At 54.9% G+C, this 24,520-nt stretch overlaps 1 protein-coding gene across 7 annotated transcripts in view; it reads left to right on the forward strand.

Annotated features, from left to right (window-relative positions):
* The window catches only part of APLF (aprataxin and PNKP like factor), a 36,586-nt gene extending 29,156 nt beyond the window's left edge, over window positions 1-7,430 (forward strand). For all 7 annotated transcript variants that reach the window (XM_068940750.1, XM_068940756.1, XM_068940753.1 and 4 more), the window contains one exon: window positions 3,510-7,430. In XM_068940750.1, coding sequence (XP_068796851.1) covers window positions 3,510-3,712 — 203 coding nt within the window. In that variant the 3' untranslated portion in view covers window positions 3,713-7,430. The remainder of the gene's footprint in view (window positions 1-3,509) is intronic.
* The last annotated feature ends 17,090 nt before the right edge of the window (window positions 7,431-24,520 follow it).

A 24,520-nucleotide genomic window follows, 5' to 3' on the forward strand; every position in this document is an offset into this window, starting at 1 on the left:
TCGGGATTGTTTGTCACGTGTGCTGTCTCTTCTAGCTCTCGGAAGACAAAATTAGAGGATATGGTGGGGACTGTCAGGTCCTGTGGAGAGAAGGCAGAGGAGATACGGGAGGGAGCTGGTGATAGTGGTGTAGAGGATATTTGAAGGAGCTTGGGGTAAGGAAGAGGAGAATTTGGAGGAAACTGGATAGATGGAGGAAAACAGGCAAATGTGGAGGAGGGAAAGAATGAGTGTTTAGCAGATGTAAACTGACTTCCCACAGGTTTGTTGTTTACGCTCTTGACTCTCCAGGCTTTAAAGAAAAATGTGCATGGGGAAAGCAACTGTATCTAATGTCTAGGACTAGATTATCATAGTTGCACAGAATCTGTATTTGGGGCATGAATTTAAAAAGAGATCACTTCCTAGGACTAATGAGAAATTTAAAAAGAAATCACTTTCTAGGAGTAATGAGCAGTCTGAAAGTCAGGTGGTATGGAGACTTCACTTCCATTGGCCTCAACAAGGCATGTCCCATGTGCTCATGACAAAAGGGGACAGGCTTGTCTTCCTCTAGATCTCCAAGATGTGGCCAGACACGTCCTAAATAAATCCTCAAAATATAGAGAGTTCTGTCTGCTTAAGAGGATAAGTATAAATAGCTGTAGTTAGTTTTATAGAAAAACTGTTTTGAGCTGCAGGTCTGGTGTGGGTAGACTTAAAAGGTTGCTCATATACTTTCCACTGAGAAATTTCATTCCACCAATTTCCCCGCTATGTAGCGTGCACTTTTTGCTATCATTAAGTGCTTAATGTGTTTGTATCTTTCTGCTTGCCTGTTTTGAGGCATAGTTGCTATCTGTATGTTTTTCCACATCTTACGATGCATACCAGTCCATCTCAGTCGTTGTTCCCTCTTGGAAGGTGTGTTATAACATGGTGAGAATTGTAATAGCATTGTAAGGACAATGAGTGATTAAGATATTATGACGAAACAAACTGGACTGTTTTTATATCTAAAAGTCTTCCTTACTCTAAAGACAAATCTTGAAGTTTTTTAAATTGTAGGTGTGCATTTCGTAAAAGCACCTTACTTACCTGAATGGTAGATACTGAGTATCCACCAACTGTTGACAGCAGAGAATAACTATGTATGGAAAAGTGCTTATGTTGTAAACTCTTAAAACTTTAACATGGAAGTCAAATTCAGTGTGTTAAATTCAACTCCTTTCAGTAAGAACCAGTGAAAAATGGATGTCTTGTAATATGAGGGAAAAAAGGGAGTTCATTAGTGGAAATACTGCTAATTTGCTGATTCTTTTTACAGATCTTGTTGAGTGGCTGGCTTAGTTCTCTTAAGGAGAAAGCTCGTAAAAGGTTAGGCTCAGCACATTCATGTTTGAGGCTGTCCTACTGAGCTACACAAGGTCTTACAGACAGTCAGGGCTTCATTAACCTTTATTACGTGCTGTTTGGCACAGCTTTGCTTACTGTTAAGCGCAGCAGAGTTGATAGTTCCTTATAAATGTATTTAAACTCCACTAACCAAAAAAAGAAGGCTGTTGACTGCATGACACATGACTTGTTTAGTTCTTAGCATCTGATTGCTACCAGAGGGTTTGCAAGTAGCCTGTAAAGAATGAAGCATATGCTCTGAAACAATCTAAGGCTAGTTCACTGGGAACGGGCTGTAGAGGAAGAAACAAAAAGAGTCAAAGTTGATGTTGCTAAATCATCACTTCTAAATTGTCGCTAAATTGTCACACTGGATTGTCACTGCCTAGATGAATGATCTGCTGTGGCTATGGACTTTACAGAATTTTCTTAACTTTTTTTGTAGTTTTTCTAGCAAGCTAATCATGTAACTTTCAAATATAATTATTTGAAAAGAGATAGTCAGAATCCTTTTTTCCCCTGTGTGGAGCAGGCACTTTCATAGAAATGTCAAGGTCATCTTGATCAATGTGATACCAGAGAAAAAGCAGAATTGTGCCTAATGAGCTGCTTTGGGAGCTGTGGAACTGAATAAATTTTAGCAGGAAGAGGTGGAGTGGGAGTACGTGAAAGGAAATATATCATTTACTGCTGAAATCCAAAAGCGTTGAAGTATGGGGAGGAAAAACATCATGGTATGCTCAAACATTTGTAGTAGAACAGCAAAATATAAATAGTTTGATGGAAGTAGTCAGCATTTTGCCAGAGTTACTAGTTCTACAGTAAGACTTGTCCACTAGGATTCCCAGGTCCAGCTCTGTAGAAAAGGACCTGGGAGTCGTGGTGGACAAGTTAACCATGAGCCAGCAATGTGGCCTTGTGGCCAAGAAGGCCAATGGGATCCTGGGGTGCATTAGGAAGAGTGTTGCCAGCAGGTCGAGGGAAGTGATCCTCCTCCTCTACTCAGCCCTGGTGAGGCCACACCTGGAGAACTGTGTCCAATTCTGGGCTCCCCAGTACAAGAGAGACATGGCACTGCTGGAGAGAGTCCAACTAAGATGATGAAGGGACTGGAACATCTCTCCTCTGAAGAAAGGCTAGGAGAATTGGGCCCGTTGAGCCTGGAGAAGGGACAACTGAGGAGGGATCTAATCAATACATATAAGTATCTGAAGGGAGGGTGTCAAGAGGATGTGGCCAGGCTCTTCTCCGTGGTGCCCAGCGACAGGACAAGAGGCAAGGGGCCTAAACTGAACCACAGGAAGTTCCGTCTGAAGCTGAGGAAAAACTTCTTGACTGTGAGGGTGACAGAGCCCTGGCACAGGTTGCCCAGAGAGGCTGTGGAGCCTCCTTCCCTGGAGATATTCAGAACCCGCCTGGACGTGATCCTGTGCAAGGACCCTACTTGAGCAGGGAGGTTGGACTAGATGATCTCCAGAGGTCCCTTCCAACCTCAACCTTTCTGTGATCTATTATAGTCCCATGACCTATTTCTGCAGAACCACAGATAACTTAGTGTGCTTTTAACTGTTTTACAAGAACAGCAGTTATGAAAGCAATCATATTGTATTTTATTTACAGAGGGGTTGTATGTTTACCATGTAGTATCTTTGTCTCCCCAGAACGGGTAGTGCCTTACCTGGAGTTCTGTACGGGCAATGACATGGACAAAAAGGCTTGGGTTCCAGAAAAGAGTGTCAAAGATCAGATGTGCAGAAAGCATGACACCTGAGGGGTAAATTAAAGGTAGTGTAGTCTAGAGAAGAGAGGATTTGGGAGAAATATTAAATAAATAAAAGATACTGCAAAGAGAAAAGGAAGAAAATTCTGGCTTCACTGTAAAAAGCGACATGTATTAAAGTCATTTAGGAAAACTTTCTAAGTGATAGACAGGTAAGTACTGCAGTAGATGTTTGAGAGAGGTGGTACAACTTTTCGTGGGATTCTTAAATTCCAAAATTGTCAAAACTGGTTGTGGTGCTTTAGTTGATCTTTCCTCTTCTTGAGAAAGATCAACTAGATGGTCTCTTCAAGGTCTTTCTGTTTTTTTTTTTAGTGATGATTCAAGAATATATTACTTTTTTTTTTCCCTACAGGAAAAAGGGTTTTGGAGGAAGACAGTAACAATGATGGTTTACCAAATGAATATGATCTTAATGACAGCTTTATAGATGATGATGAAGAGGAGTGCGAACCTACTGACGATGATTCTGACTGGGAACCAAATTCAGAAGAAAATAATGAAGATGTTGAAACACTTTTGAAAGAAGCATGCAGATTTGTTAATACCAAAAAGTAGCTGCACTTAATAACATCAAAAACTTCCTCTCCAGCTGAGTTAAAACATGAATGTGGGAGAAGGGGAATTGTTCTGAAAACTATTTTTTCTTCAGTGATGTAGGTACTACGGGAAGATTTTAGCAGGCGTAAGGGGACTGAGCAATACCTTTCTTTTCATATATATAATTTTGATGTTTGTTTTCTTAAGTGGTGGCATCCAGTGATTGAGCTCTGGGATTATATTTTGTGGCAACTGAAGTAGAAAGTTTTTTTAATGGAAATTTCTCATCTCTTTCTTTTCCAGCACTGTTAGTGTCTCATAGTTTGAAATACAATTTTAAAGGTTGTTATGCTTCATCATTCTGTGCTTGAAATAAATAGTGGCATTAGGAAAGCCTTTAGTTTTGTAAAGCATATTATGTACTGTGCTGAATGAAGAGGAGTTGCACTTCATGCCTGCAGAAGCACAAACTAATTCTTGACAGTGGGGAATCTGTCTGAATCATTTTGTAATGTTCTTTGGAGGTAGTGTAATCTTAAATTTCAGCAGTCTGCTAATAGCTTTCCTTTGGGTGTTATTTCTTTGATGCTCTTGATGTACAGTAGCTAAATACAGGCTGTCTAAATAACTTGGGAACAATATCTAAGTGTACTGAACCTCTGGTTATGTCCCAACACCAATCATGGAGCATTTGCTCTAATTACAGTATCTCTTTCAGTACATAGGCACCACTGGAATTGTGTTCAGTTTTACAGCAATGATGAAATTTTAATGACTGTTCTTTTACACAAAATTATAATTGGTATACTGTAGGAAAAATTTGTAACTGTGTCTTTGCATGTGATCTCTAAAGAATATGCTGTAGAAACTTACCTTCAATGTGTTCACAACTTTTCTGAACTTTCTAAAAAGAAATTTGGTCTGTCCTGAGTTAAAAATTTTTGGTATGTTTCAAGGCAGATGACTTAAGTCATTTCTAAGAGCACAATTAATAGAAAGTAACATTTTGCTATGCTGGTCTTGCACTTTGTTTTGATAGATAATACTGAAATTTTGCAGGGGAATCACTGCTGTATGCCTCTTGATACCCTGTGAAAATCTGCCCAATTGTGGTGGAATAACAGGAATGCAAATACACTCAAGCCTTTTAGGTTGGTGGCAAAATGCTCTCTGCAGGTACATTTCAGGGAATACCTGTTCCAGTCCACCCTGGCCGTGTGGGTGAGGATGCCATGTTCCTGGGCTTTGGGAGAGGCCCAGCTTGGTAGTTGCCCTTTCTGTGTGCTGGGGCTGCTGTACAGGGTTTCAGAGAAGAAGGATTTATTTTTTTTCAGTGCTGTCAAAACTGTCCCAGCCCACTCCTTACTTGCATTGATTATGAAGCTGGTGAGGGAGGGAAAAAAAGGAAGTGAACTAGCTGAAATACAGGAGGCTAAAGATCAGAGGAAAGGCAGAAGGGAAACTGGAGAAGTGATGTGGAGGTCAACTAACACAAGATTTGTGTTCCGTTTTGTATTTGAATTGGCAGTGAGACTGAAACTAGAGCATTGAAGATCTCATAGTGCATATGTGTTGTCCTTAAAGACTGCATATGTTAATTCTCTACCTCTTTAATAAGGTTTTGCAGTCTTACATTTTTTTAACCTTTTCTTTTTATGTAGTGGTAGTTCCATGCTCGTAGAGGTTGAGTGTCAGAGGAAGCAAGCTCTGCTATTTAGATTTGTACTCTGACAACGTATCTTTTTTGCAAGGTCTTCAGAAAATTGCTTTAAATAAACTAGTTATTTCCCCAGCCTGTTTTTGGGTGCAGGGTAATGTTTTGGCAAATTGTGTATTAGAATTTTCTCTAAAAAAATGTAGATACTGAAAATACAAACATTCGTGATTGGTGACCATTTTGAGAACGTGAGAGTAATTTACTTGCTATTTATTAGAGCCATTTCATATAAAAATAATCTAATTGGTGGGTTTTTACAGTGTCTGATGATTTCTGCAACCTTAACCTTCATCAAGCAGAAACATTCTCTATTGTACTATTACACTGTGAATAACTCTAAGAAGTTAAATTAGAGTTTACTTTGCAAGTAGAAATAGCTTTTCAACACTGGAGGCTTCCAGATATGTAATCACAGAAACAAATCTAGAAATCGTTCCTAGTTTTGCATGATAGGTGGAGTTTTATTACTGATACCTCAGGATCGAAAAAATTATGACCAAAGTAGTATGTTGGAGAAATGTCACAGCTGTAAACAAGCTGACTACAAGATGGTAATCTGAAGTTATGTCTATTTAAGAATATTTTTCTGTTCTTGTATTCTTTCCTTAACAGCAAAATGTATTTTTATGCTTCTGGATGGATGAACTTGTAACTCTAAAAGTTATCTGAATATCAGTCAGAACTACCCAGTTCAAGGTACAGATGAGATTACCCAGAACACTTTTGCTTCTTTCTTTTCCCCGTTGCTTCTTTCTTTTCCCCGTTGCTTATGTTGAGTTGCCCAATGTTTTTTCAGCGAGTCCGGTATGCATTATAATCTAGTGGGCTGAGTCTGGATCAAAATATGTATGAACTTAAATACATATATGGGTTGAGTGAAAGTACTTTGACAGTGCTGTACTGTACAGCAGTTGCTACACCAACTCCGGAGGTTTATATTTATGTTATTTTTAATTAATGTTTCTAATAGGCTGAGCCTCGACTGTATATACCTGTATGTTAATGAAATTAGGAACAATTTGGTTGCCAAGGTCAATTTAGAAATGATCTGGGAATACAGAGCAAGTACTACCAGAAGCTCATCAGCCATAATATGCTAGCTATTGGAGTTTAGTAGAAGGCATGTTTAAGAGACCGCTGCTCCTGTGTTCCTGTGATAAGGCATAACTGAGGATCAGTGAACGGAGGCAGGTACTTCAGTATTATGTGACAGAGCTTTTGCAGCCTATGCATCGAGATAAAAATGGAGCCAGAACTGCTTAGTCCTTTCCTTATCTGCAGTGATTAAGTGGCTAAAGCAGACTGCCATAAAATTGGACAAAGGTGTTAACTTTCATCTCACATCAGTTTTTTTGTATGCAATTGAAACCTAATAGGCTAGGCAGATGACTAATGGGGTCATGCTAAGCAATGTAGTTCATGTATCACTTAGGTCTGGGTTGGAGTAAGACTCTAGTACTGCTAGGGCATGTGTCTCCTCTCTCTGTCTGAGACTGTGGTGCCTTACCATAAAATTATGGGAGCATCCATGTTTTTAAGGGATTGCCTACCAATCTCGGATATCTAACATATCAAGGATGATCTTGTGCTAGTACTCATGTGCTAGTTCACATCTGAATTGACCCTCACAATTAAACTCTTCCTAACTTTATTACTGTGCATACATTCCCTTTGCTACGTCCCATCCTTTTCCTGCTGTTTCCCAGATGCCCAGCTTTTAAGCTGCTTTCAGAAAGTCCTGACAGAAGCACAACTACTTAAAACCCAAAGTTGGCTAATTCTCTGGTTATTATCTTTAATCGCTCTTTTTTTTGAAATGGCCTGTCATGCCAGCTGGGACTGGTAATTTGATAGAAACCTTTCCAATACATAAGGATCTGTGTGTCTGATGCTGCCAGCTCTATGGCAGGCTGTGCTGCTGGAGCTGATCTGCTGTTAAAAACACAGTTAGTGTTTGTATAAACCTTATCCTTTTACTGATGTTATTTTTTTCCAAATAAAGTAATGGTCAAGTGCTGAGTACATGCTATGCCTTTCTGTTGATCACACTGGGCGATGCAAAAATGCTAGGCTTTTGTATGCTTTCTTAAATTTTATGATGCTTGGCCTGAAAATATTGATGATTAATGAGGGCTGAAATCTTAGAGCCCCATGATTTACTTCAGAAAAAAGTAGGATTTTAAGGTGGGTGGGTTTTGTTACCAACAAGAAGTTGTAAATGCAAGGTGCCAGATCTTGCAAACTTTGAGTTTGGAGCACCTTCAGGACTGCCCCCTTCAAGCACAGCACAGATAGATGAATACACTGTGACTTATTTTCCTTGTTAAAGTCTCAAAGAATCTCAATCTGAATTTAAAAACCAAATTGAAACCAAGATAGGGCATCCAATGTTTTAGCCTTAGATTGTTAATTTAAAATGTGACAAATGAAGTTTAAAACTGTAGGTTAACACCTACAGTTGCACTGAAATCTGACAAATCATCTGAGCCTTTGCTTGTCAATCTGAGTTGTAAGACAGTAACTCATAAGAATTGAAACAGAAGCCTACATTGATTTGATGCAATAGTTCATGTTTCTGAAAGAATATTTGGAGTAGAGTAATAACATAAAACATACTTTGTGCATTGTCTAAATCTTCTCTAGTGACAGTATTGTTACTTCTTGGCGTGCGGGTGCCACGGTGGGAGAGTTTGGTGGGGGGACTGGGGCGCTTGTTGGTCTTGCCGGGGAGGTAGTGCCTGTTGCTGAGGGCATTGTCACCGTTGCCCGGGGTGGCAGCGAGTTGTGTGTTCTGGTGGCCGTGGAGGGCGGCTCCCCTGGCCGCAAGGTTGGTGTCCTCGTGGGCAGCCGGGGAGCTAGCGTGGGGCTCAGCACTGTCATTGCCGTGGTGCAGCGTGGGGGGCCCCGAGCTGTGTGCGGGCCTTGGGGCCGAGGGAGCTGTGGGGAGTTGTTTGGGGCCTGGGGCCTGGCAGCTGCTGCTGCTGGCTTTGCTCGTCGTTTGCTTTGCGCAGGGGCCGAGGGTGGCGGAGAGCAGCTCCCGAGGACGTCCCAGGCCCCTGCAGTGCAGTGCAGGCGAGTGCGCCGGTGTTGGCGTGCGGAGGGGCCGCGTGCCATGGCGGAGGTACGCAGCCACGGGCCAGGCCCCGGAGGGTTGGGGCTGTTTGGGAGGGGTTGGAGAGCCCCGAGGAGCCTTTTGGCTTGTGCTGCCTGGCCCCTCAGGGGTCTCGCTGGAGTCCTCCACAAGGGTAGGATGAGAGTGCCGTCGGGGCCCAGGGGGCTTGTCTCTTGGGGCTGTGGCCTGGTGGCAGCCGCTGATGGCCTCACTCCTCCTTTGCTTTGCACGGCGGCCGAGCGTGGCGGTGAGCAGCTGCCGAGGATGTCCCGGGCCCGTGCGCTGCAGTGTGCAGGCAAGCACGCTGGCGTTGGTGTGTGTGGCCCCGGGAGGAGGTGGTGGGGGGTGGAGGGGGTCCCTTCGCAGCAGAGCAGTAAGTGGCTGCGTGCTGGGCTCCAGTGGGCAGGAGGTGCTTGGGAGGTTTGGGAGAGGTGGCAGGGCCCTTTTGGGTGGTCCCAGCTGGTGCCTCGGGGGGGATCCTCAGTGGAGTTGCCCAGGGCAGCAGGAAGGGAGTCCCCTAGGGCTGGGGAATGTGTGTCACGGAGGGGAGGGGGGGTCGGCTGCTTGTTTCTGGGGCGGCTGGGGCCCATCTGCAGCTACCCCTGGTCTTGTTGCTGCTTTGCTTTGCATGCCGGACGAGCGTGGTGGCAGCGGTCAGCTCCCGAGGGCGTCCTGGCGCTGAGCGGCTTGGCGGTGCACAGGTGATGGCACCAGTGTTTGCATGCGGGCCCCCCGCCCCCGGCTGCATCAGAGGTAAGCGTCTGCATGCCAGGCCAGCTGGGGGAGAGCTGGGTGTGCAGGCGGGGCCGGAGAGTGCCCAGGGCCCTTCTGGGTGGTCCTGCCAGGCGCCTCGGGGCTCTGGCTGGGGTTGCCCAGGGCAGGGGGTCCCCTGAGGCTGCAGCCTTTGGGGGCGCGCCTTTCTTTGGAGGGCTGGGACTGGCATGGAGCGCTGACGGCCTCGCTCCTCCTTTTCCTTTGCCCAGCAGCCAAGGGCGGCGGCGGCAGCGGCGAGCAGCTCCCGAGGACATCCTGGGGCCGTGTGTCTTGGTGGTGGAGGCGAGCGCGCCGGCGTCAGCTGAGGGAGGGCATTCGCTTTGTCCCTGAGAAACAACATGTGTCTCGTCGACTTTTTTAGAAACAGGAAAGACCTTATTAAAGAAATGATGCTCGCTGAGTGGCTCTTTGGGTTTGTCCGTTGCAGTCTCGAAGAGAGAGCGGTGTGCCTAACGAGGTCACTGCTACCGAGCAAAAAATAGCAAGGCAAGAAACAGCTCCCGATGGAACTGCTCCCCCTGTGCTTTGGGAGTTTGTCTGGACGTCAGCTTGGTGCTCTTGCAAGCACGGGGAGTGCGTTTGCGACTTTCTGCTGGCCACCCACATGGAGCAGCAGCTGCTTGCTGGGCATATGGCAGCGTGCGCGTGGTGAGGGAACCGCCAGGGTGATGAGCGGCAGAGGAGCCTTTGGAAGCCAGCAGCAAAGAGCAAGAGCCGAGAAGCAGCAGATGGCGAAAGTGCTCTCGTGAGGCTGTTGAAGCCCAGGCAGTGTCCAGGCAGCTGAGGCCGGGCAAAGGCAAGGCTGCAGGCAGCTAGGGCTTTGACGTCTTTCCGAGGTAGTGGTGCTAGTACCCTCCTCTCAGCCTTCGAGAAGACGACCTGCTGCAAGGTAGCTTGATGCCTCTGAGTGCCTCTGCCCTGAACCTCCTCCTAGACAAGCTGAGCAAGGACAGGCTAGGTAAGCAGTCAGGGAGGTGCAGGCAACACTGCCTCAAGTGCTGGTCTCCGCGGGCTGTGCTCGGGGGCACAGGGAGCAGCGAGAGGCCTGATAGGCACCACACAGGCAAGCGTGGGACTCAGGATGGTGCAGCCCATAGAAGAGGGGTTTGCTCTGGGGTGCTCCCAGAACACCTGCCAGACTGGCCGAGTGGCCGATCTCGACCCTCCGCGGCTGACCGGCCCAACCGGGCGACCTCTAGGCGCTGTGGCCGACAGGCTGACGGGCCGACCTCAACGAGCCGCGGCTGACGGGCCCACCTCGACACGCTGCAGCGGACCTCGGCCAGCCCCGGCCGACCTTGACACACCCTGGCTATCCTCGACCCGCCCCGGTCGACAGGCTGACCTCGACACGCCGCGGCCAACCGGCCCGACCCACCCACCAGCCAACGTCGTGGCGCCATGACCGACCGGACCGATGGGCCGACTGGCAGACCTCGACGGGCCGCAGCCGTCCGGCCCGACGGGCCGATATCGACCTGCCGCAGCTGACCTCGACCAGCCCAGGCCGGCCTTGACACTCCCCAGAAATCCTCGACCCGCCCCGGCCTGGCCAGCCGACTTCGACCCACCGCGGCCGACCGGCCCGACGGGCCAACCGGCCAACCTGGAGGAACCATGGCCAACTGGCCTGACCGGCCGGCCCAACGGGCTGATCTCGACCCGCTGCAGCGGACCTCGACTGGCCCCGGCCGACCTCGACACACCCCGACTATCCTCGACCCATCCCGCTTAACCAGCAGACCTCGACTGGCCACAGCTTACCGGCCCGACGGGCCGACCTCGACCCGCCGCGGCCAACCGGCCCAACCAGCCCAACCGGCCGACCTCGACGCACTGCAGCCGACCGGCCGACCTCGAGGCGCTGCAGCCAACTGGCCGACCTCTTAGAGCTGTGGCCGACGGGCTGACCGGCTGACGGGCCCACCTCGATGCGCTGCAGCAGACCTTGACCAGCCCCGCTGACCTTGACGCACCCTGGCTATCCTCGACCCACCCCGGTCGACAGGCTGACCTCGACACGCCGCGGCCGACCAGCCCGACCCGCCCACCAGCCGACGTCGTGGCGCCATGACCGACCGGCCGATCTCGACCCTCCACGGACGCCCGGCCCGACCAGCCAGACCGGCCTACCTCGACGCACCGCGGCCGACCGGCCTGACGGGCTGACCTCGACCCACCCAGGCTGACCTCAACACACCCCGGATATCCTCAACCCATCCTGCTTAACCAGCCGATCTTGACGCGCTGCGGCCTGACAGGCCCGACCAGCCGACCTCGAGGCACCGCAGCCAACCGGCCCGACGGGCCGACCAGCCGACCTCGAGGCACCGCGGCTTACGGGCCGACTGGCCGACCTCTTAGAGCTGTGGCCGACGGGCTGACTGGCCGACCTCGACGAGCCGCGGCCGACCAACCAGGAGGGATGAACAGCCGACCTCTTAGAACTGTAGCCGACCGGACGACAAGCCGCAGCCGACGGTCTGACGGGCCCACCTCAACGTGCTGCAGCAGACCTCGACCAGCCCCGGCCGAGCTTGACACACCCTGGCTATCCTCGACCCACCCCGGTCGACAGGCTGACCTCGATGCGCCGCGGCCGACCGGCCCACCTTGACGTGCCGCAGGAGACCTCGATCAGCCCAGGCAGACCTCGACACACCCCGGCTATCCTTGACCTGCCCCGGTCAAAAGGGCAAGCTCGACCCTCCGCTGCCAACCGGCCCGACCGGCCGACCTCGTGGAGCCGCGGCTGACCGGCCCGACAGGCCGACCGGCCCGACTGGCTGACCAGCCGACCTCAACGCGCTGCGGCCGACCGGCCCGACCGGCCGACCGGCCGACCTCGACCCTCTGCGGACAACCAGACCGACTGGCCTGACTGGCTGGCCTCGACGCGCTGCGGACAACCGCCCAACGAACCAACCAGCAGACCTCAACCCGCTGCAGCTCACCTCGACCAGCCCCGGCTGACCTCAACACACCCCGGCTATCCTCGAGGTGCCGTGGCCGACTGGCCTGACCGGCCAACCTCAACAAGCTGTGGCCGATGGACCAACGGGCCCACCTCGATGTGCCGCAGCTGACCTCGACCAGCCCAGGCTGACCTCGACACACCCCGGATATTCTCGACCCGCCCCGGTCGACAGGCCGACCTCAAGACGCCACGGCCGACCGGCCACACTGGCCCACCGGCCGACATTGTGGCACCGTGGCCGACTGGCATGACCAGCCGAACGGCCGACCTCGACCCCCCGCGGCTGACCGGCCCGACCGGCCCAACCGGCCAACCTCGACACACCCCGGATATCCTCGACCCATCCCGCTTAACCGGCCGAACTCGACACGCCGCGGACAACCAGCCCGACGAACCAACCAGCAGACCTCAACCTGCCGCAGCTGACCTCAACCAGCCCCGGCTGACCTCGACACACCCCGACTATCCTTGACCTGTCCAGCTTAACCGGCAGACCTCGAATGGCCACAGCCGACAGGCCCGACTAGCCAACCGGCCAACCTCGAGGCGCCGCGGCCGACCAGCCCGACGGGCCGACCAGCCGACCTTGTGGCGTCGGGGCCAAACGGCCTGACAGGCCCGACCGGTGACCTCGACGCACTGTGGACAACTGGCCCGACAGGCCGACCGGCCGACCTCTACGAGCTGTGGCCGAAGGGCCGATCTCGACGTGCCGCAGCGGACCTCGACCAGCCCCGGCTGAGCTCGACACACCCTGACTATCCTCGACCTGCCCCGGCCGACCGGCCAACCTCGACGCGCTGTGGCCGATCAGCTCGACAGACTGAATGGCCGACCTCGACCGGCCCTACCGGCCGACCTCGATGCTCCGCAGCTGTCCGGCCCGACGGGCCGATATCGACCTGCCGCAGCTGACCTCGACCAGCCCAGGCTGCCCTTGACACACCCTGGAAATTCTCGACCCGCCCCAGCCAGACCAGCCAACTTCGACCCGCCGCAGCTGACCGGCCCGACGGGCCGACAGACCGACCTCAACCCGCTGTGGCCGACCAACCCGACCGGCTGAACTCAACGCACTGCAGCCAAACAGCCCAACAGGCTGACCGGCCAACCTCGAGGTGCCACGGCCGACCAGCCGCGGCCGACGGGCCGACCAGTCTACTTGCAGGCGCCACGGCCGATGGGCCGACCAGCCGACCTCGATGAGCCACGGCCAACAGCCTGACCTCGACCTGCTGCGGCTGACCTCGACCAGCCCCGGCTGACCTCGACGGGGGTCGTCGAGGCTATCCTTCACCCATCCCGCTTAACTGACAGACCTTGACTGGCCACGGATGACCAGCCCAACGGGCCGACCAGCCCAACTCGACATGCCACAGCTGACCAGCTAGAGTGGCCGGACCGGCCGACATCGATGCGGCGTGGCCGTCCAGCCCGACTGGCCCAACTGGCTGACATCGACACACACGGCTGTCCTTGACCCACCCCAGCCAACCGGCTGACCTCAACATGCCACGGCTGGCCGACCACACGGGCCGACTGGCCAACCTCGACCTGCTGCAGCTGACCTGCCTGACGGGCCGACGGGCTGACCTTGAACCGCTGCAGCCGACCTCTACCAGCACCGGCTGACCTGGACACGCCCTGGCTATTCCCAATCTGTCCCGGCTGACGGGCCGACCTCGAAGTGTCGCGGCCAACTGGCCCAAACCACCGAATGGCTGACATCGACCCTCCACCGCAAACCAGGCTGACAGGGAGCGAAAAGGTGTCAGCAGAGGAAAACTGGGGGGGAAGCGCCTGGGGAGGGCGAAGGAGGGGAGTGGGCGGGAAGCCGGAAGTGGAAGGGAGCAACCTGAAAGTGGAAGGTGGAAACCCGGAAGTGAGGGGGAAAGCAGCGGGGGAGGAGCGAAAAGGCGCCCGAGGAGGAAAATCGGGAGGGAAAGCGCCTCGGGAGGGCGAGGGAGGGGAGTTGGAGGAAGCCGGAAGTGGAAGGGAGCAACCTGAAATCGAAGGTGGAAACCCGGAAGTGAGGGAGGGGCGAAAAGGCGCCCGAGGAGGAAACTCGGGGGGGAAAGAGTGGCTGGGGAGGGTGAGGGAGGGGGGATGGAGGAAGCCGGAAGTGGAAGATGTAAACCCTGAAGTGGAAGGTGGAAACGGGAAGTGAGGTGGGAAGCCGGGGGGAGGAGGAGCGAAAAGGTGCCCAAGGAGGAAAATGGAGGGGGAATAGCGCCTGGGTAGGGCGAGGGAGGGGAGTTGGGGGAATCCGGAAGTGGAAGGGAGCAACCCGGAAGTGTGAGGTGGGAACCCGGAAGTGGAAGGTGGAACCCGGAAGTGAGGGGGAGAGCAGCGGGGGAGGAGTGAAAAGGCGCCCGAGGAGGAAAATCGGGGGGGAATAGCGCCTAGGGAGGGCAAGGGAGGGGATTTGGGGGAAGCCGGAATTGGAAGGGAGCAACCCGGAAGTGGAAGTCAGAAACGGGAAGTGAGGGGGGAAGCAGCGGGGGAGGGGGAGCGAAAAGGCGCCCGAGGAGGAAAATCGGGGGGGAAAGAGTGGCTGGCGAGGGAGGGGATTTGGGGGAAGCCGGAAGTGGAAGGTGTAAACCCTGAAGTGGAAGGTGGAAACCCGGAAGTGAGGGGGGAAGCCGGGGGGAGGAGGAGCGAAAAGGCACCCGAGGAGGAAAGTCGGGGGGGAATAGCACCGCGTGGAGGGTGAGGGAGCGGAGTTGGAGGAAGCCGGAAGTGGAAGGGAGCAACCCGGAAGTGGGAGGTGGAAACCGGAAGTGAGGGGGGAAGAAGGGAGGGAGGAGCGAAAAGGCGCCCGAGGAGGAAACTCAGGGGGGAAAGAGTGGCTGGGTAGGGCGAGGGAGGGGAGTTGGGGGAAGCCGGAAGTGGAAGGGAGCAACCCGGAAGTGGAAGGTGCAAACCCGGAAGTGAGGGGGGAAGCCGGGTGCAGGAGGAGCGAAAAGGCGCCCGAAGAGGAAAATCGGGGGAAAGAGTGGCTGGGGAGGTCGAGGGAGGGGAGTTGGGGGAAGCCGGAAGTGGGAGGTGCAACCCGGAAGTGGAAGACGGAAACCCGGAAGTGAGGGGGGAAAGCAGGGAGGGAGGAGCGAAAAGGTGCCCGAGGAGGAAACTCGGGGGGGAAATAGTGGCTGGCGAGAGCGAGGGAGGGGCTGCGCTCAACCCTGAGCACAGCCAACAGAGGCAGCCAACAGATGCAGCAGTTTGCGCAGCAGTTCGCGCAGAAGGGCGCCAGAAGGCAAAGAAGGCACTTCTCCATTTTACACATTTTGCGCAGTGGTGTGTCCTTCCCCGGGGCATGGTCATGACACGTCGCAGAGCACGTTCCCCAATGGCTGCGGGAGGTGCTGCATTGGCTGTGTCTGAGGCCTCAACCCAGACAGACCCTCAGACAGCAGATGCAGCTCTGCAGGTGTCAGGCTGCGGGGAGTGCCTGGGGCCTCTCCGTGAGGCCTGGACTGACAGACAGCTCTCCTGTGTTAGGTGTGCTGTGGTTGACCAGTTGCGTCACCAGATAAAGGAGTTACAGGAGGAGGTTAGTAGGCTGCGTAGCATCCGAGAGGATGAGCGGGAGATTGACAGGGCGTTCTCAGAGACTGTTCAGCTCCGGGAGTCCCCTGCCCCCACTGCAGCGGAGGTGTCAGAGGGCTCAGCACTGTGTGTAAAGGTGCATCATAACGCTGTTGAAGAGGGCTGGAAGCTGGTGACCTCTCGTAGAAAGAGAAAGGCTCTTGCTCCTCCTCAAGACTTACCCTTGAAGAACAAGTTTAGCGCCCTCCAAGCCGAGGAGGAGCTGGGCATGGCTCCAAGAGAGGCAACTGGCCTGGCAGACCCTGTGCCGTGCAGGAACCCCCGGAAGAAACGGCGAGTGATTGTTGTGGGTGACTCCCTGCTGCAGGGGACAGAGGCACCTATCTGCCGACCTGATCTCTTGTCCAGAGAGGTCTGCTGCCTGCCAGGGGCTCGAATAAGAGATGTCGTGGAAAGACTGCCAAGGCTTGTCCATGCGTCGGACTACTACCCTCTGCTGATCTTCTATGTGGGTGCTAATGACACGAAAGGCAAACTGGAAACCATCAAACGGGACTTCAGAGCTCTGGGAATGGTGGTCAAGGGTCTGGGAGCCCAGGTTGTTTTCTCCTCAATCTTGCCTGTGAGGGGAAAGGACAGGAGGAGGAGTAGACGAGTTTTCCAAGTTAACAGCTGGCTGCGCCGCTGGTGTTGGCAGCAGGGCTTTGGTTTCTATGACCATGGGACCCTGTTTGAAGATCAACAGCTGATGGGGAGTGATGGGATCCACCTTACCAAGCGGGGCACGCGTGTCTTTGCCAACAGATTGGCCAGCCTGGTGAGGAGGGCTTTAAACTAGGCAAGATGGGGGAAGGGGAGTGGTATAGTGGCAGGGGAGTCAGTAAAACACCGCTCAAGTCAGGATGCCTCCAGCGGGTGCATACAACCAGGGGAGACAGCATGGGACATGGCTATGGAGGATCCTCTTGCACCTCTTCTGGGAAGCCTGCGTGCTTGAGTGGCTCTCTGAAATGCCTGTATACCAATGCACGCAGCATGGGGAATAAGCAGGAAGAGTTAGAGATCTGTGTGCGGTCGCAGGGCCATGATCTCATTGCAGTGACAGAGACATGGTGGGATAGTTCACATGACTGGGATGCGGTCATGGATGGCTATGTGCTTTTTAGGAAAGACAGGCCAGGAAGGTGAGGTGGTGGAGTTGCCCTTTATGTGAGGGAGCAACTAGAATGTATGGAGCTCTGCCTCGGGGTGGATGAAGAGCAAGTGGAGAGCCTGTGGGTAAGGATTAAAGGGCAGGCTAACATGGGTGACACTGTTGTGGGGGTCTACTACAGGCCACCTGATCAGGAGGAAGTCATCGATGAGGCCTTCTACCGACAGCTGGAAGTAGCCTCACGATCACAGGCCCTGGTTCTCCTGGGAGACTTCAACCACCCTGACATCTGTTGGGAAGACAGCACAGCTAGGCACAAACAGTCAAAGAGGTTCCTGCAAAGCATTGATGATAATTTCTTGACCCAGGTGGTGGAGACGCCAACGAGGAGAGGTGCAATGCTAGACCTTGTACTAACGAACAAAGAAGGTCTAGTTGGAGATGTGCAGGTTGGGGGCAGCCTTGGCTGCAGTGACCATGAGATGGTGGAGTTCAGGATCCTGCGAGGAGGGAGCAGGGCAATGAGTAGGATTGCAACGCTGGACTTCAGGAGAGCTGACTTTGGCCTCTTCAGGGACCTACTTAGGGGAATGTCCTGGGGTAGGGCCCTAGAAGGAAGAGGGGTCCAAGAAAGCTGGTTAATATTCAAGCGTCACTTCCTCCAGGCTCAGGATCAGTGCATCCCTCTGAGGAAGAAGTCCAGCAAAGTGGGCAGGAGACCTGCATGGATGAGCAAGGAACTCCTGGCCAAACTGCAGCAGAAGAAGGAAGTGTACAGAATGTGGAAAAGGGGACAGGCCACTTGGGAGGAATACAGGGACGTTGTCAGAGCGTGCAGGGATGCGACGAGGAAGGCTAAGGCCCAGTTGGAATTAAATCTGGCAAGGGATGTCAAGGACAACAAGAAGGCCTTCTTCAAATACATCAATAGCAAAAGGAAGACTAGGGAAAACGTGGGCCCGCTGCTGAATGGGGCAGGTGCCCTGGTGACAAAGGATACAGAGAAGGCAGAGTTATTGAATGCCTTCTTTGCTTCTGTCTTCACTGCTAAGGCCAGTCCTGAGGAATTCCAGACCTTGGAGACAAGAGAGGAAGTCTGGAGAAAGGAAGACTCTGCCTTGGTGGAGGAGGATCAGGTTAGAGATCTTTTGTCCAAACTTGACATCCATAAATCCATGGGCCCTGATGGGATGCACCCCCGAGTGCTGAGGGAGCTGGCGGATGTTATCGCTAGGCCACTCTCCATCACCTTGGAAAGGTCCTGGAGATCAGGAGAGGTGCCTGAGGACTGGAAGAAAGCCAATGTCACGCCAGTCTTCAAAAAGGGCAAGAAGGAGGAGCCAGGAAACTACAGGCCTGTCAGCCTCCCCTCCATCCCTGGAAAGGTGATGGAACAGCTCCTCCTGGAGGTCATCACTAAGCATCTGGAGGACAAGAAGGTGATCAGGAGTAGTCAGCATGGATTCACCAAAGGGAAATCATGCTTGACCAATCTGATAGCCTTCTCTGCTGGAATGACTGGCTGGGTAGCTGAGGGCAGAGCAGTGGATGTTGTCTCCCTGGACTTCCGCAAGGCTTTTGACACCGTCTCCCATCACATCCTCCTAGGTAAGTGTGGGCTAGATGAGTGGACGGTGAGGTGGCTTGAGAACGGGCTGGATGGCCGAGCTCCGAGGGTTGTGGTGAATGGCGCAGAGTCAAGTTGGAGGCCTGTGACTAGTGGTGTCCCCCAGGGGTCAGTCCTGGGCCCAGTCTTGTTCAATATATTCATCAATGACCTGGAGGAAGGGACAGAGTGCACCCTCAGCAAGTTTGCTGATGATACTAAACTGGGGGGAGAGGCTAACACACCAGAAGACTGTGCTGCCCTTCAGAGGGACCTGGACAGGCTGGAGAGGTGGGCGAAGAGGAACCTCATGAAGTTCAACAAAGGCAAGCGCAAGGTCCTGCACCTAGGCAGGAATAATCCCATGCAGCAGTACAGGCTGGGGGTTGACCTGTTGGAAAGTAGCTCTGCTGAGAAGGACCTGGGAGTGCTGGTGGACAACAAGTTAACCATGAGCCAGCAGTGTGCCCTTGTGGCCAAGAAGGCCAATGGTCTCCTGGGGTGCATTAGGCAGAGTGTTGCCAGCAGGACGAGGGAGGTGATCCTGCCCCTCTATTCAGCCCTGGTGAGGCCTCACCTGGAGTACTGTGTCCAGTTCTGGGCTCCCCAGTACAAGAGAGACATGGCACTGCTGGAGAGAGTCCAGCGGAGGGCTACAAAGATGAGGAGGGGGCTGGAGCATCTCTCCTATGAAGAAAGATTGCAAGAGCTGGGCCTGTTCAGCCTGGAGAAGAGAAGATTGAGAGGCGATCTCATCAACGTGTACAAGTATCTGAAGGGGGAGTGTCAAGAGGATGAGGCCAGCCTCTTCGTGGTGCCCAGCAACAGGACAAGAGGCAATGGGCAGAAACGGAAGCACAGGAAGTTCCACCTCAACCTGAGAAAAAACTTCACTATGAGGGTGACAGAGCCCAGAGAGGTAGTGGAGTCTCCTTCCCTGGAGATATTCAAAACCCATCCGGATGTGACCCAGGGCAATATGCTCTAGAGGTCCCGGCTTGAGCAGGGAGGTTGGACTAGATGATCTCCAGAGGTCCCTTCCAACCTAAACGATTCTGTGATTCTGTGATTCTGTGAAGGTGTAAACCCGGAAGTGAGGGGGGAAGCCGGGGGTAGGAGGAGTGAAAAGGTGCCCGAGGAGGAAACTCGGGAGGGAAAGGGTCTCGGGAGGGCGAGGGAGGGGATTTGGGGGAAGTCGGAAGTGGAAGGGAGCAACCTGAAAGTGGAAGGTGGAAACCCGGAAGTGAGGGAGGAGCGAAAAGGCGCCCGAGGAGGAAAGTCGGGAGGGAAAGCGCCTCAGGAGGGCAAGGGAGGGGATTTGGGGGAAGCCCGAATTGGAAGGGAGCAACCCGGAAGTGGAAGGGGGAAACGGGAAGTGAGGGGGGAAGCAGGGAGGGAGGAGCGAAAAGGCGCCCGAGGAGGAAAGTCGGGGGGGGGGGGGAATAGCGTCTCGGGAGGGCGAGGGAGGGGATTTGGGGGAAGCCGGAAGTGGAAGGGAGCCACCCGGAAGTGTGAGGTGGAAACCCGGAAGTGGAAGGTGGAAACCGGAAGTGAGGGGGGAAGCCAGGGGCAGGAGGAGCGAAAAGGCGCCCGAGGAGGAAACTCGGGAGGGAAAGCGCCTCGGGAGGGTGAGGGAGGGGATTTGGGGGAAGCCAGAAGTGGAAGGGAGCAACCTGAAAGTGGAAGGTGTAAACCCAGAAGTGAGGGAGGAGCAAAAAGGCGCCCGAGGAAGAAACTCGGGAGGGAAAGGGTCTCGGGAGGGCGAGGGAGGGGATTTGGGGGAAGCCCGAAAGTGGAAGGTGGAAACCCAGAAATCGAAGGTGGGAACCGAGAAGTGAGGGGGAAAGCAGGGAGGGAGGAGCGAAAAGGCGTCCGAGGAGGAAACTCGGGGGGGAAAGAGTGGCTGGGTAGGGCGAGGGAGGGGGGATGGAGGAAGCCGGAAGTGGAAGTGATCAACCCGGAAGTGGAAGGTGGGAACCTGGAAGTGGAAGGTGGAAACCGGAAGTGAGGGGGAGAGCAGCGGGGGAGGAGCGAAAAGGCGCCCGAGGAGGTGGGGAAAAGGCCTCCTGGGAGGTCGAGGGAGGGGAGTTGGAGGAAGCCGGAAGTGGAAGGTGTAAACCCGAAAGTGGAAGGTGTAAACCGGAAGTGAGGTGGGAAGCCGGGTCAGGAGGAGCGAAAAGGCACCCGAGGAGGAAACTCGGGGGAAAGAGTGGCTGGGGAGGGGGAGGGAGGGGAGTTGGGGGAAGTGGGAAGTGGAAACCCGGAAGTGAGGTGGGAAGCCGGGGGGCAGGAGGAGCGAAAAGGCGCCCGAAGAGGAAAATCGGGGGGGGGAATAGCGCCTGGGGAGGGGGAGGGAGGGGATTTGTGGGAATCCCGGAAGTGGAAGGGAGCAACCCGAAAGTGGGAGGTGTAAACCGGAAGTGAGGTGGTAAGCCGGGAGGAGGAGGAGCGAAAAGGCACCCGAAGAGGAAAATCGGGGGAAGGAGTGCCTGGGGAGGGCGAGGGAGGGGAGTTGGGGGAAGCCGGAAGTGGAAGGTGGAAACACGGAAGTGAGGTGGGAAACCGGGGGGCAGGAGGAGTGAAAAGGCACCCGAGGAGGAAAGTCGGGGGGGAAAGCCGCCTGGGGAGGGGGAGGGAGGGGATTTGGGGGAAGCCGGAAGTGGAAGGGAGCAAACCGGAAGTGGGAGGGATCAACCCGGAAAAGGAAGGGGAAAACCCGGAAATGAGGGTGGAAGCAGCGAGGCAGGAGCGAAAAGGCGCCGGAGGAGGAAACTCGGGGGGGGGAAGAGTGGCTGGGGACGGCGAGGCAGGGGATTTGGGAGAAGCCGGAAGTGGAAGGTATAAACCGGGCAGTAGAAGGTGGAAATCTGAGGTGAGGGGGGAAGAAGCGAGGGAGGATCGAAAAGGCGCCCGAGGAGGAAAATCGGGGAGGAAAAGCGCCTCGTGGAGGGCGAGGGAGGGGATTTGGAGGAAGCCGGAAGTGGAAGGTGTAAACCCGGAAGTGAGGTGGGAAGCCGAGGGCAGGAGGAGCGAAAAGGCGCCCGAGGAGGAAACTCGGGGGAAAGAGTGGCTGGGGAGGGGGAGGGAGGGGATTTGGGGGAAGCCGGAAGTGGAAGTGAGGTGGGAAGCCGGGGGGCAGGAGGAGCGAAAAGGCGCCCGAGGAGGAAAGTGGGGGGGGGGGGAATAGCACCTCGTGGAGGGCGAGGGAGGGGATTTGGAGGAAGCCGGAAGTGGAAGGGAGCAACCCGGAAGTGGGAGGTGGAAACCGGAAGTGAGGGGTGAATCCGGGGGGGAGGAGCGAAAAGGCACCTGAGGAGGCAACGCGGGGGGGAAAGACTGGCTGGGGAGGGTGAGGGAGGGGATTTGGGGGAAGCCGGAAGTGGAAGGGAGCAACCCGGAAGTGGGAGGTGTAAACCAGGAAGTGAGGGGGGAAGCAGCGAGGGAGGAGCAAAAAGGCGCCCGAGGAGGAAAGTCGGGAGGGAAAGTGCCTCGGGAGGGCGAGGGAGGGGATTTGGGGGAAGCCCGAAAGTGGAAGGTGGAAACCCAGAAATCGAAGGTGGGAACCTAGAAGTGAGGGGGAAAGCAGGGAGGGAGGAGGGAAAAGGCGGAAGTGGAAGGGAGCAACCCGGAAGTGGGAAGGTGTAAACCGGGCAGTAGAAGGTGGAAATCGGAGGTGAGGGGGGAAACAGCGAGGGAGGATCGAAAAGGCGCCCGAGGAGGAAAATCGGGGGGGGAAAGCGCCTCGTGGAGGGCGAGGGAGGGGATTTGGGGGAAGCCGGAAGTGGAAGGGAGCAACCTGAAAGTGGAAGGTGTAAACCCGGAAGTGAGGTGGGAAGCCGGGGGGAGGAGGAGTGAAAAGGCACCCGAGGAGGAAAGTCGGGAGGGAAAGGGTCTTGGGAGGGCGAGGGAGGGGATTTGGGGGAAGCCGGAAGTGGAAGGTGGAAACCCAGAAATCGAAGGTGGGAACCGAGAAGTGAGGGGGAAAGCAGGGAGAGAGGAGCGAAAAGGCACCCGAGGAGGAAACTCGGGAGGGAAAGGGTCTCGGGAGGGCGAGGGAGGGGATTTGGGGGAAGCCGAAAGTGGACGGGAGCAACCCGAAAGTGAAAGATGGAAACCTGGAAGTGGGAGGTGGAAACCGGAAGTGAGGGGGGAAGCAGCGGGGGAGGAGGAGCGAAAAGGCACCCGAGGAGGAAATTTGGAGGGGGCATAGCGCCTGGGTAGGGCGAGGGAGGGGAGTTGGGGGAAGCCGGAAGTGGAAGGGAGCAACCCGGAAGTGGAAGGTGGGAACCAGGAAGTGGGAGGTGGAAACCGGAAGTGAGGGGGAGAGCAGCGGAGGAGGAGTGAAAAGGCGCCCGAGGAGGAAAATTGGTGGGGAAAAGGCCTGCTGGGAGATCGAGGGAGGGGAGTTGGAGGAAGCCGGAAGTGGAAGGTGTAAACCCGAAAGTGAAGGGTGGAAGCCGGGGGCAGGAGGAGGAAACTCGGGGGAAAGAGTGGCTGGGGAGGGCGAGGGAGGGGAGTTGGAGGAAGCCGGAAGTGGGAGGTGGAAACCCGGAAGTGGAAGACGGAAACGAGGAAGTGAGGGGGGAAAGCAGGGAGGGAGGAGCGAAAAGGTGCCCGAGGAGGAAACTCGGGAGGGAAAGCGTCTGGGAGGGCGAGGGAGGGGATTTGGGGGAAACCGGAAGTGGAAGGGAGCAACCCGGAAGTGAGGGAGGTGGAAACCGGAAGTGAGGGGTGAATCCGGGGGGGAGGAGCGAAAAGGCACCCGAGGAGGAAACTCGGGGGGGAAAGACTGGCTGGGGAGGGCGAGGCAGGGGATTTGGGGGAAGCCCGAAAGTGGAAGGGAGCAACCTGAAAGTGGGAGGTGTAAACCAGGAAGTGAGGGGGGAAGCAGCGAGGGAGGAGCGAAAAGGTGCCCGAGGAGGAAACTCGGGAGGGAAAGCGTCTCGGAAGGGCGAGGGAGGGGATTTGGGGGAAGCCGGAAGTGGAAGGGAGCAACCCGAAAGTGAAAGGTGTAAACCAGGAAGTGAGGGGGGAAGCCGGGGGGAGGAGGAGTGAAAAGGCGCCCGAGGAGGAAAGTCGGGAGGGAAAGCGCCTCAGGAGGGCAAGGGAGGGGATTTGGGGGAAGCCGGAAGTGGACGGGAGCAACCTGAAAGTGGAAGGTGTAAACCCGGAAGTGAGGGGGAAAGCAGCGGGGGAGGAGCGAAAAGGCGCCCGAGGAGGAAACTCGGGGGGGGGGGGGAAGCACCTCGTGGAGGGGGAGGGAGGGTATTTGGGGGAAGCCCGAAAGTGGAAGATGGAAACCTGAAAGTGTGAGGTGGAAACCGGAAGTGAGGGGGGAAGCAGCGGGGGAGGAGGATCGAAAAGGCGCCCGAGGAGGAAAATCGGGGAACAAAAGCACCTCGTGAAGGGCGAGGGAGCGGATTTGGAGAAAGACGGAAGTGGAAGGTGTACACCAGGAAGTGAGGTGGGAAGCCGGGTCAGAAGGAGCGAAAAGGCGCCCGAGGAGGAAACTCGGGGGAAAGAGTGGCTGGGGAGGGCGAGGGAGGGGATTTGGGGAAACCTGGAAGTGGAAGACGGAAACCCGGAAGTGAGGGGGGAAAGCAGGGAGGGAGGAGCGAAAAGGCAACCGAGGAGGAAAATCGGGGGAGAGAGTGCCTGAGGAGGGGGAGGGAGGGGAATTGGGGGAAGCCGGAAGTGGGAGGTGGAAGACGGAAACCAGGAAGTGAGGGGGGGAAAGGAGGGAGGGAGGAGCAAAAAAGGTGCCTGAGGAGGAAACTCGGGAGGGAAAGCCCCTCGGGAGGGTGGCGGGAGGGGATTTGGGGGAAACCGTAGGTGTTCGGGCGGAGGCCGGAAGTGGGAGTCGGCAAGCGGAAGTGGTGTGGAAAGGATCGGGGGGGTGTCGAGGAGGCGTGAGGGGAGAAAAAGGGTGGGGAAAAGT

This window comes from Struthio camelus, chromosome 3 (assembly GCF_040807025.1).
Source record: "Struthio camelus isolate bStrCam1 chromosome 3, bStrCam1.hap1, whole genome shotgun sequence".
NCBI classification, from domain to species: domain Eukaryota; kingdom Metazoa; phylum Chordata; class Aves; order Struthioniformes; family Struthionidae; genus Struthio; species Struthio camelus.